Source organism: Loxodonta africana, chromosome 22, assembly GCF_030014295.1.
Source record: "Loxodonta africana isolate mLoxAfr1 chromosome 22, mLoxAfr1.hap2, whole genome shotgun sequence".
In the NCBI taxonomy this organism is placed as follows: Eukaryota; Metazoa; Chordata; class Mammalia; order Proboscidea; family Elephantidae; genus Loxodonta; species Loxodonta africana.
The window spans coordinates 45385565-45399021 of record NC_087363.1 but is presented as its reverse complement, the minus strand read 5'-3'; the positions used below and the strand labels follow the sequence as shown (position 1 = coordinate 45399021).

The 13457-nt window shown below is 37.6% G+C and overlaps 1 protein-coding gene across 1 annotated transcript in view; it reads left to right on the top strand.

Annotated features, from left to right (window-relative positions):
- The window catches only part of GRM7 (glutamate metabotropic receptor 7), a 1058468-nt gene that overhangs the window by 547981 nt on the left and 497030 nt on the right, over nt 1-13457 (top strand). Inside the window, exon 3 of the mRNA XM_003409776.4 lies at nt 10553-10694. Coding sequence (XP_003409824.1) covers nt 10553-10694 — 142 coding nt within the window. The remainder of the gene's footprint in view (nt 1-10552; nt 10695-13457) is intronic.

Sequence of the window (13457 nt, the reverse complement as noted above, 5' to 3'; positions counted from 1 at the left end):
GCAAACATGCACTAATAATTGGAACATGGAATGTACGAAGTATGAATCTAGGAAAATTGGAAATTGTCAAAAATGAAATGGAATGCATGAACATCATTATCTGAACTGAAATGGGCTGGTATTGGCCATTTTGAATCAGACAATCATGTGGTCTACTGTGACAGGAATGATAACTTGAGGAGGAATGGCATTGCATTCCACGTCAAAAAGAACATTTCAAGATCTATCCTGAAGTATAACACTGTCAGTGATAGGATAATACCTATATGCTTACAAGGAAGACCAGTTAATACCACTATTATTCAAATTTACACTCCACTAAGTCCAAAGATGAAGAAATTGAAGACTTTTACCAACCTCTACAGTCTGAAATTGATTAAACATGGAATCAGGATGCGTTGATAATTACTGGTGATTGGAATAGAAACATTGGAAACAAAGAAGAAGGATTGGTAGTTGTAAAATAAGGCCTTGGTAATAGAAATGATGCTGGAGATCACATGATTTAATTTTGCAAGACCAATGACTTCTTCATTGCAAACACCCTTTTCACCAACATAAACAGCTGCTACATACGTGGACCTCACCAGAAGGAATACACAGGAATCAAATCAACTATATCTGTGAAAAGAGACAATGGACAATCTAGATATTGTCAGGCCAGGAGCTGACTGTGGAGCAGACCGTCAATTGCTCATCTGCAAGTTCAAGTTGAAATTGAAGAAAATTAAAACAAGTCGATAAGAGCCAAAGTACAACCTTGAGTATAACCTACCTGAATTTACAGACCGTCTGAAGAATAGACCAGATGCATTGAACACAAGTGACTGGAGACCAGATGAGTTGTGGAATGACATCAAGGACATCATACTTGAAGAAAGCAAGAGATCATTAAAAAGACAAGAAAGATGGCGTCTGGGGTCTTAAAAGCTTGTGAGTGGCCATCTAAGATACTCGACTGGTCTCACTCCATTGGGACCAAGGAAGAATGGAGAAGACCAAAGACACAGGGGAAGGATTCGTCAGAGGGAACAATGGGCCACAACTGCAATGGTCTCCACCAAACAGAGTCCAGTACAACTAGTTGGTGCCTGGCTGCCACTGCTGACCGCTCTGATGGAAATTGCAGTGGAGAGTCCAGGAAAGAGCTAGAGAAAAATGTAGAACAGAATTCTAACGCACAAAAAAAAGACAAGACTTTCTGGACTGACAGAGACTAAAGAAACCCCGAGAGTATGGCCCCTGGACACGCTTTTAGCTCGGTAATGAAGTCACTCCTGAGGTTCACCCTATACTCAAAGATTAGACAGGCCCATAAGGCAAAATGAGACTAAAGGGGCATACCAGCCCAAGGGCAAGGGCTAGAAGTCAGGAGGGGACAGGAAAGCTAGTAACAGAGGACCCGAGATCTAGAACGAAGAGTGTTGATATGTCATGGGGTTGGTAAACAATGTCACAAAACAATAGCTGTACTAACTGTTTAACGAGAAGCTAGTTTGTTCTGTAAACCTTTATCTAAAGTAAAAAAAAAAAAAAGGATAGGAAAGAAAGAAAAGGCCAAAACGGATGTCAGAAGAGACTCGAAACTTGCTCTTGAAGGTTGAGTAGCTAAAGTAAAAGGAAAAAATGTTGAAGTAAAAGAGTTGAACAGAAGATTTCAAAGGGCGGCTTGAGAAGACAAAGTAAAGTATTATTATGACATGTATAAAGACTTGGAGATAGAAAACCAAAACGAAAGAACCCAGCATTTCTTGAACTGAAAGAACTGAAGAAAAAATTCAAGCTTTGAGTGGCGATATTGAAGGATTCTATGGGGAAAATATTAAACAATGTAGGAACCGTCAAAAAGAAGATGGAAGAAACATGCAGAGTCACTGTACCAAAAGAAACCGGTTGACATTCAACCATTTCAGGAGGCAGCATATGATCAAGAACCCGTGGTATTAAAGGAAGAACTCCAAGCTGCACTGAAAGCGTTGGTAAAAAACAAGGCTCCAGGAGTTGAAGGAAAACCAGTTGAGATGTTTCAGCAGCACTAGAAATGCTCACTCATCTGTGCCAAGAAATTTGATAGGCAGCTACCTAGCCAACTGGCTGGAAGAGATCCATATTTATGCATTCCCAAGAAGGTGATCCCACCAAATGCAGAAATTATCAAACAATATCATTAATACAACATGTAAATAAGATTTTATTGAAAATCATTCAAAAGTGGCTGCAGCAGTATATCAACAAGGAACTGCCAGAAATTCAAGCTGAATTTAGAAGAGTACATGGAATCAGGGATATCATTGCTGATGTCAGATGGATCCTGGCTGAAAGCAGAAACTACCAGGAAGATGTTTACCTGTGTTTTATTGACTATGCAAAGGCATGCGACTGTGTAGATCATAACAAATTATGGATAACATTGTGAAGAATGAGAATCCCAGAACACTTACGTTTGCTCTGAGGAGCCTGTACATAGATCAAGAGGCAGCTGTTCGAGTAGAACAAAGGGACACTGCATGGTTTACAGTCAGGAAGGGTGTGTTGTCAGGGTTGTATCCTTTCACCATAGTTATTAAATCTATGTACTGAGCAAATAATCTGAAAACTGGACTATATGAAAAACGGGGCATCAGTATTGGAGGAAGACTCAGTAACAACCTGCAATATGCAGATGACACAAGCTTGCTTGCTAAAAGTGAAGAGGACTTGAAGCACTTACTAATGAACATCAAAAACCACAGCTTTCAGCATGGATTACATCTCAGCATAAAGAAAACAAAAATCCTCACAATGGACCAGTAAACAACATTATTATAAACAGAGAAAAGATTGAAGTTGTTAAGGATTTCATTTTACTTGGATCCAGAATCAAAATCCATGGAAACAGCAATCAAGATATCAAATAACACATTGCATTGGGTAAATCTGCTGCAAAGACCTCTTTAAACTGTTAAAAAGCAAAGATGTCACCTTGAAGACTAGATGGGCCTGACCCAAGCCACAGTGTTTTCAATCATCTCATATGCATGTTAAAGCTGGGTGATGCATAAGGAAGACCGAAGAAGAATTGAAGCCTTTGAATTATGGCATTGATGAAGAATACTGAATATACCATGGACTGTACAACCAGAGTGCTTCTTAGAAGTAAGGATGTCAAGGCTGCATCTCACATACTTTGGACATGTTATCAAGAGGGATCAGTCACTGAAGAAGGACATTATGCTTGGTAAAGTACAGGGTCAGGGAAAAAGAGGAAGACCCTCAATGGAATGGACTGACACAGTGGTTGCAACAATGGGTTGAACTATAACAAGGATTGTGAGAACAGCGCAGGACCAGGCAGTGTTTTGTTCTATTGTACATAAGGTCCGTATGAGTGGGAACTGACTCGACGGCACCTGATAATAACAACAAGCTGTTTTAAAAATGCAGAATTAGCTATTAAATAAGAATTCACTGTGCGTAAGACCTAGATGGATGGATGGATAGATGGATGGACGGATGGACGGATGGACGGATGGACGGATGGATGGGTGATAGATATGTATATATGTACATACATGTAAGTTTTTATTTTGAAATAATTTCACATTTACAGAAGACTTGTAAAGATAGTAATTAATATAATGAAGTGGCTATAAACATTTGCCCACGTTTTTGTGTGAATATACGTTTTCAGTTCAGTTGGGTGAATACCTAGCGGCGCAATTTCTCGATCATATGGTAACTGTTCAGCATTTTGAGAGGATGTCAAACTATTTTCCAAAGTAACTGTAACATTTTGTATTCCTACGGGCAATGAACGCGCATTCCTGTTGCTCTGCATCTTCTCCAGCATTTGGTATTTTTATTGATTTATTTATTTTTATCTATTCTACAAAGTGTGTACTGGCATAACACTGTGGTTTTAATTTGCACTTTTCTAATGACTAATGATGTTGAGGAAACCCTGGTGGTGTAGTGGTTAAGTGCTATGGCTGCTGACCAAGAGGTCAGCAGTTCGAGTCTGCCAGGCGCTCCTTGGAAACTCTATGTGGCAGTTCCACTCTGTCCTGTAGGGTCACTATGAGTCGGAATCGACTCAACGGCAGTGGGTGGGAATGAAGTTGAGCATCTCATCATGTGCTGATTTGCCATCTGTATATTTTCTTTGGATAGATGTCCGTTCAGATGTTTTGTTCATTTTTTTAAATTGACTTTTTGCTTTTTTTTCAACTGTTGAGTTTAAGAGTTTATATATATATATATATATATATATTCTCAATTCTCATCCTTTATCAGATGTAAGATTTACAAATATTTTCTCCCAGTCTCTCTCCAGCTTGTTTTTTCATTTTCTTAGCAGTCACTTTCACAGAACACGCCTTTTAAACCTTCATAAAATCCAATTTATCTTTTTTTTTTTTTCTTTTATGCTTTGTGATTTTGGTGTCATACCCATAAGATCATTGTCAAACCCAAGGTCATACAGATTTTCCCTTTTGTTGTCTCCTAAATGTTTTATAGTTTTACATTTTACATATACCTTTGTGATGCATGAGTAGGAGTTAATTCAATGGCAGCTTTTTTTTTTTTTTAAATGATCCATTGGAAATTAAATTTTATGTAGAGTATGAGGTATATGTAAAGATTCATTACTTTTTGCGTATGGATATCCCTTTCTTCTAGCATTATTTATTTAAAAAGACTGTCTTTTATCCAAGAAAACTTGGTGGCATAGTGGCTAAGTGCTATGGCTTCTAACCAAGAGGTCAGCAGTTCAAATCTGCCAGGTGCTCCTTGGAAACTCATTGGGCAGTTCTACTTTCTTCTATAGGGTCGCTATGAGTCAGAATTGACTCGATGGCAGTGGGTTTTTTTTGGGGGGGGGGTCTTTTATCCATTGAATTGCTTTTGAACCTTAGCAAAGAATCGGTTGACTATTATCTTTTCTATGCCTATATTTGGGCCACTATTCTGTTTTATTGATTAAGACCACACTGTCTTGATTACTGTAGCTTGATAGAACGTCTTGAAATGAGATAGTATAAGCTTACTAATTTTTTTATTTTTCAGAATTACTTTGGGTATTCTAGTTTTTTTTTTCTTTCTGTATAAATGTTAGAATCAACTCAATGATATCTACACAAATTTGCTGAGATTTCAAGTGTGATGGCATTGAATCTGCAAATAAAACTGGTGATTTTTTTTTTTAATTTTGATTTCTTTTTCAGTTGTGTTTCATACCTTCAATATATAGATTCTGCACATTTTTTTAAGATTTATATGTGAGTACTACATTTTTACTGTGGTATAATTAATGATACTGTTTTTTTTTTTTTATTTCAAATTCCAATTGTTCATTCCTAATATATGGGTGTATGATTGACTTGTGTATATTCAATTTATATATCCTGTAGCCTGGCTTAATTCCTTAGTTCTAGAAGGTTTTCTGGTACTTTTTTTTTTTTTAATTTCTACATAGACAATCATATCATCTGCAAATAGAGACAGTTTTTTTTTTTTTCTTTGGAATATGTATGTCTTTTGTTTCCTTCTCTTGTAAGGCCATCTGCTGTGAGGTAGAATAGGAGTGGTAAGAGAGGACAATCTTTCCTTGTTATCGTCTCTCACTATTAAGTATGATGCTAGTTGGAAGCTTTTTGTAGATGCCTTTTATCAGACTAAGGAAGTCTCCTTTTATTCCTAGTTTACTGAATTTTGTTTTTATTAGGAATGTGCATTGAATTTTGTTAAAAGTTGTTTCTTTTCTTCACCTATTGAGACGATCATATTTCTTGTATCTTGTTTAGTCTAATACTATGGTGATTTCAATGACTGATTTTTAAATATCAAATCAGCCTTCATCCCTGGAATGAAACTCATTTCATCATTGTGTCTTACCCTTTTTTATATATTGTTGGATTTGATTAATATTTTACTGAGGAATTTTGCAAGTATGTTCACAAGGGGTATTGGCCTGTAATTTCCTTTTTTTGTGTGAAATCTTTGTCTGGTTTGGGTATTAGGGTAATAACAAATTCATAAAATGAGTTATGGTCACCTTTTATTTTCTGGAAGACTATGTTTCATTTTGTCCCTCAAACCTTGATAGAATTACTCAGTGAAGCCATCTGAGCCTATAGTTTTCTTACTGGAAAGTTTTTAAACTGTTAATTTGGTAACTAGGGCTATTCAGTTTTTTTTTTTTTAATTTATTTATTTTGCTTTAGGTGAAAGTTTACAGCTCAAGTTAATTTCTCATACAAAAATTTATACAAATATTGTTATGTGACCCTAGTTGCAATCCCCGCAATATGCAGCATGCTCCCCCTTTCCACACCAGGTTTCCTCTGTCCATTCAAGCAGTTCCTATCCCTTTCTGCCTTCCCATCCTGATTCTGAACAGGAGCCTCCCATTTAGCCTTGTGTATCTACTTGAACTAACAAGCACACTCCTCACCAAGTATTATTTTATGTTTTATAGTCCAGTCTAATCTCTGTCTGAAGAATTGGTTTCAGGAATGTTTTCAGTCCTGGGTTAACAGAGAGTCCGGGGCCATGTCTTCTAGGGTTCCGCCAGTCTCAGTCAGAGACTCTAAGTCTGGTCTTTTTATGTGAATTTGAGTTCTGCACCACACTTTTCTCCTGCTATGTCAGGAACTTTCTGTTGTGTTCCCTGTCACAAAAGTCATTGGTGGTAGGTAGGCACTATCTAGTTTTTCTGGACTCAGGCTGATGGAACCTCTAGTTTTTGTGGCCCCTTTTGTCTCTTGGGCTAATATTTTCCTTGCGTCTTTGTTGTTCTTCATTCTCCTTTGCTCCAAGTGGATTGGGACCAATTGATGTATCTTAGATGGCTGCTCCCTACTTTTTAAAACCCCAGATACCATTTACCAAAGTGAGATGCAGAATGTTTTCTTGGTAAATTTTGTTATGCCATTTGACCTAGCTGTCCCCTGAAATCATGGTCCCTAGACCCCTCCCCTGCTACTCTGTTCCTCAAAGTGTTTGGTCATGTTCAGGAAACTTCTTAGCTTTTGATTTAGTCCAGTAGTGCTGACTTCCCCTATATTGTGTGTTGTCCTTCCCTTCACCTAAGATATTTCTTGTCTACTATCTTTTTTTTTTTTTTATCTAGTTAGTGAATTCCCCTTTCCTTCTCTCCCCACCCTTGCAACCATCAGATAATGTTTTCTTCTGTGTTTTAACTTTTCGTGAGTTCTTATAATAGTGGTCTCAAACAATATTTGTCCTTTCGTGACTAATTTCACTCAGGAGAATGCCTCCTAGATTCATCCACATTGTGACATGTTTCATGGTTTCATCATTGTTCTTTAACATTGCATAGTATTCCATTGTGTGTATATACCATAATTTGTTTATCTATTCATCCGTTAATGGGCACCGAGGTTGCTTCCATCTTTTTTGCTATTGTGAACAGTGCTGCAATGAACGTGGGTGTGCATATATCTATTCATGTGACAGCTCTTATTTCTCTCGGATATCTTCCAAAGAATGAGATTACTGGATCATATGATACTTCTATTTCTAGCTTTTTTGAGGAAGTGCCAAATTGATTTCCAAAGTGGCTGTACAATTTTATATTCCCACCAGCAGTGTACAAGTGTTCCAGTCTCTCTACAACCTCTCCAACATTTATTATTTTTTGTTTTTTGGACTAATGCTAATCTTTTTGGGGCAAGATGTTATCTCATTGTAGTTTTGATTTGCATTCCTCTAACGGCTAATGATTGTAAGCATTTCCTCACGTATAGGGCTATTCGGTTTCGATTAATTTCTTGATTCTGTTTTCTTGCTTCAGCTTTGAAAACTTGTGTCTTTTAAGGAATTCTTCCATTTCATTTAAGTTGCTGAATTTGTTGGCACAGAAGTATTTATAGTAATTTACTGGCTTAGAGTTTTCTGTATTATTGTCTTTCAATATGCATGGAATCTGTAACGATATCCTCTTTTTCATTTCCGATATTATAATTTGTGACTTCTCTCTTTTTTGCCTTAGTCAGCCTGGCTAACAATTTATCAATTTTGTCATCTCTTCAAAGAACAACCTTTTGATTTCACTGATTTTCTCTATTTTTCTGTTTTCTAATATAAGCACTTAATGCTATGTGTTTCCCTGTGAACACTGATTTAGCTGTAACCTACAAATTCTGTTATATTGTAGTTTCCTTTTATTCTAGTTCAAAATATTTTTAAATTTCCTTTGACAATTTTCTTTGGGCCATGGGTTTTATAGAAGTATGTTGTTTGATTTCTAAGTATTTGAAGATTTTCCTGTTATCCTTTTGTTATCGTTCCCTAGTTTTTTTTTTCTTTTAGTTTGATTCTGCTTTGGTCTGAGAAAATACTTTGCAAGATATCTATGGTTTTGAATGTGTTAAGTTTTATTTTATGACCTAGAATATGACCTATCTTGGTGAATGTCCCATTTTTACTTTAAAGTTACATGTACTCTTCTGTTGTTGGGTGAACTATTCTATAAATGTCAGTAAGATTGAATTGTTTGATAGTGTTGTATGGTATCTACTATATTTTTACATAAATAATGCACGCCTTCTATGTTTACTTGCCGGCTGCTGCACCCTCCCCCCATGGGGTATTTTCATAAGTGTGCTATGCTAATTTCTTTACAGGGACATGTAAAAAAACTGGACTAAACCAAAAGCAAAGAAGTTTCCTGAATAAACTGAACACGTTGAAGGCCAGTGTACCCAGGGCGGGGGTTTGGGAACCATGGTTTCATGGGACATCTAAGTCAATTGGCATAATAAAATCTATTAAGAAAACATTGGATCCCACTTTGGAGAGTGGCATCTGGGGTCTTAAACGCTAGCAAGAGGCCATCTAAGATGCATCAATTGGTCTCAACCCACCTGGATCAAAGGCGAATGAAGAACACCAGAGACACAAAGTAATTATGAGCCCAACAGACAGAAAGGGCCACATAAACCAGAGACTACTTTAGCCTGAGACCAGAAGAACTAGATGGTGCCTGGCTACAACCAATGACTGTCCTGACAGGGAACACAACGTAGAATTCCTGAGGGAGCAGGAAAGCAGTGGGATGCAGATCTGAAATTCTCAAAAAAAGACCAGACTTAATGATCTGGCTGAGACTAGATTGACCCCAGAGGTCATGGTCCCCAGACCTTCTGTTAGCCCAAGACAGGAACTATTCCCAAAGCCAACTCTTCAGACAGGGATTGGACTGGACTATGGGATAGACAATGATGCTGGTGAAGAACGAGCTTTCTGGATCAAGTAGACACGTGAGACTATGTTGGCATCTCCTGTCTGGAGGGAGATGAGAGGGTATAGAGGGTCAGAAGCTGGCCAAATGGACACGAAAAGAGAGAGTGGAGGGAAGGAGCATGCTGCCTCATTAGAGGGAGAGCAATTAGGAAGGTATAGCAAGGTGTTATAAATTTTTGTATGACAGTCTGACTTGATTTTTAAACTTTCACTTAAAGCACAATAAAAAATTTTAAAAAATGTGTGATGTAGGGTCAGTTTTGGATTAGAGTTAATATTTTCCTATGTTTGTGGAAACCTAGTAGCACCCACCCAGTTATCCATGCCCTACGTGTAAGCTTGTTGTTACACGTACCTCCCAAACACATGACAAATAGAAGAGAGCTTTCCTTTTTCTCTGTCTCCGGGTCTTTTTTCCCTTGGATTGCCATAGGGACCTTTCCTATAAGTATTCTCTCTGCCCCTTTCACCTATGCTAGTCTTTGCAAAGTGACCTTTATAAAACAGTAGGTCCAGGGGATACTACTAAGGGGCTGGATGGTGTATCAATTGCTTACTAAACTGCCACCATCTTGAAATTCATAATGTGAATTAATATCCTAAGGCTGCTGAAAAGTCTGCAGTAAATGTATCGATTTATTCCTCCTTCCCCCCAATATAAAATGAGTAATACTAACTACTGCATAGGGGTTTTAAGAGGATTAAATGAGACAACATATGTAAAACAACTAGTAATGGCTTGGGCACATAGTATACAGCTAATAAAAGTTTGTTACCATGATTTATAATAATTAACATTTTTGTTATTTTCTTTATTTGTAGTATTATTCCATAAAAACATCTTTAGAAGTTGGATGTGAAAGGAAAAAAAAAAGTCTTGGGAATACAGAAGGCAGAAATATCACAGAACAGATTTACCTGCTCCAGTTTCTTTATTGTTGTTTATTTGCTGTAGTTTTATTGTAGTGTATTCCCATTGCCTTCAAAGACCTTGTTCCACTTATACTGTCACTCTAAACCTACCTCCCCAGAATCAATGTCATTGGTATTCTTAGGCACAATTAGGCATTTACAAATGCATTGCGAAGAGAAGGAATCTATACAATAATACCATTGAAGGGGCACCAAGTATGAGCAACAGCTCAGGAGTCAGCATGCTGTCTTATGCCTTCCTCACTCAACAACATCATCAAGGAAGTGCTGTGTACTCAGAATTCAAAATCCCCTTCTCCCTAACTACTTTCCCTGGTTCCTTTGCTGACTCTACAGGAATTATATTGACACTCTCCTTTCTTTTCTTAAACAGGTGGGCTCTGCATTGCCCAGTCCGTGAGAATCCCCCAAGAGCGCAAAGACAGGACCATTGACTTTGATAGAATTATCAAACAGCTCCTGGACACTCCCAACTCCAGGGCCGTCGTGATTTTTGCCAACGATGAGGATATAAAGTAAGGATAACTGGTAAAATTTATTAATATGCATGTGACAACTTTAGGAGACGGAAAGATCAGGATACTGGCAAAGAAAGAGGAAGAGATAGCGTAGGATCAAAGCTGTAATTATGTAGTGGAGAAGTCTGCGCATGCTTTCTACCCCACCACATGTCGTTGGAGCGAACCATGGAAGCAGCAGCATGTTGCCCTCATGTATTTTTCCCAGATTAGAAAAATAACTGTATGCAATTATTTGCAAAAAGAAAAAAAACACCAGCCCTTTTAAAGATTGTTTTATGAAAAACTTCTCAAAATGTAACAGACTTTCATCCAAAGAACGGTTCCTCTGATGTAAAAGAACAATGTCTTATAACATAAAAGAAAAGTATTTTATAATTCTTGCTGCATTGCTAGTGCCTTAAGCTCAGTAAGTCCAAAACCAAACTAGGCATACCTTTACATCCCCTAGCCCACCTTTTCTTTTCTCTTTTCTTACCTCGATGTATCTAGGACTCAAAAATCTGAGTGTAATCTTGACTTCACCTTTTTCCTCATTCCTTTCAGTCTTGGCCAAGCCATGTAGAGCTAACCTCTGAAATGTCTCTAGGACACAAATATTCCCTGCTTCTGTTCTCACCACCACCATCCTAATCCAAAATATTTCTTATTTTTTTATAATAAAAAGTCATTACTACCCCCGATTAAAAAGTCAAAAATTATAAAAATATTTAATATAAAAAAACAAAAAGTCTCATCCATTCTGTGCCCCATCGAACAAGTTCTCTCCAGCTACAATGGCTGTTTCTAGTTTCTAGCATATCCCTCTAGGGACATTCTGTATCTGTGTCACAGGAATCTACTCCTGGCTTTTACACAAATGGTAGCATACTGTGTCTACGCAGAATACATTTGCTTGTCTTGAGAATACCATTTTATCATGGAGGTTACTGACTCTCAGTACCTGTAGACCTGTTCAGTCTTTTTAGTAGCTGTGCCTGATTCCATTTTATATGTCTACTGTAATTTATATAACTGCTCCCTTATTGATTGACATTTAAGTTTGACTACAGCCTTTTGTAATTATAAATAGTGCTGCAGTAAACTTGCTTGTCCACCAATCTGTGTCTGTTTATAAATTCCTAGAAAGGAAATTCCTAGGCCAAAGATACATCCCTTTAAAAAATAATAATATGATATTGTTTCCCAAAGGAGTTGTACCAGTGTACACTTCCAACAATATGATTGAGCTGTGTGTGTGTGTGTTTGCCTACCTTATAGTTCAAAATACTATATCATTGAACTAGAAGGTGAATATCTTTTATTAAGGGTAAAGCTTTAGGGCCCATGCCATTATTACCTTTTGCTTGGAATATTGCCCTGCCGTCCTCATCAGCCTCCTAGTTCCTGTCTCTCCCCACTCCTTGTATCCTGCACACTGTCTCTGAATATGTTAAATGAAAATGTTGTTGAACTTGATGTTGGGAGACCTGAGGATTTTTTTTTTTTTTCTTTTTTCTACTTCTTCCACATTTGAGCACTGTGTCACCTTGGGAACACTTTTTTTTTTTTTTTTCTCCTCACTTTTTGGGCCTTCATTCTTTCATCAATAAAATAGAAACCTTTTTGAGCTCTTTTATGGTCATCTGGTCCTGTCATACCTTTCTAGCTTACTTCACCCCAAACTTCCTTGCATTTTGTGTACTGAGGTCTCAGGGACTTTTGTGTGTCCTCCCCCCAGGGGAGGTCTTTATACATTCTGTTCCACCTATCTGCCATGCTTCTCCTTTCCCACTTCATCATTCTATTGTCATCTGTAGTGTCACTTTCTCTGGGAAAATCTTCTGAATCACACATCTTTGGTAAATTCTTCATAAGAACTCAATTTTATAACTAATGCCACTTTATATGGCTTGAGTACTTAAATAATGTCTGTTTTCCCCACCAATCTGTAAGCATCATTAGGTCAGAGGTCATGCATCTTTCTACTTTCTTTTGTATCCTCAATACCCATCACACTGCTTGGTACATAAGGGGTGCTCAGTGAACATCAATGACTGAATAAATGAAATACCTACTCTAATACCCCACTGCTGAGCCCTGGTGGCACAGTGGTTAAGCACTCAGTTGCTAACCAAAAGACCGGCAGCTCAAACCCACCAGCTACTCTATGGAAGAAAGATGTGGCAGTGTGCTGCCATAAAGATTACAGTCTTGGAAACCCAATGGGACAGTTCTACTCTGTCTTAAATAGTCACTATGATTCCAAGTCAATGGCACACAACAACATGGACTGATTTAAGTACACTCACTCCTCATTTATCAACATGGTTAGGTTCCAAAGACCAGATTGTTATGTGACAATCAGTGTTAGGTGAAAATGGAGGATAATCATATCAGATTGCAAAATGGAGAATGACTACATCATTACTTAACTGGCATATTACATCATTATATAACTGCCAAATTACATCATTACATAGCTGCCAAACCACTGAGAATCATGGCCCAGTCAAGTTGACACATAACCTTAACCATCACAGCCAGCATTACTCTCTTCTTGTACCTTGGCATTCATTACTGCCAGATGTATGTTGTTAATATACAAAATAGTTGGATAGTAGATTTTTTTATTATTATTGTCATAAATGCAGAAAATTGGATAACAAGGTAGTCAATAAGTGAGGAGTAGGTGTACAGGCTTCTCTCTCTGAAGGAGTCCCTAGGTGGCATAACTGTTAAGTGTTCAACTACTAACCGGAAGATATTGGTTCAAACCCA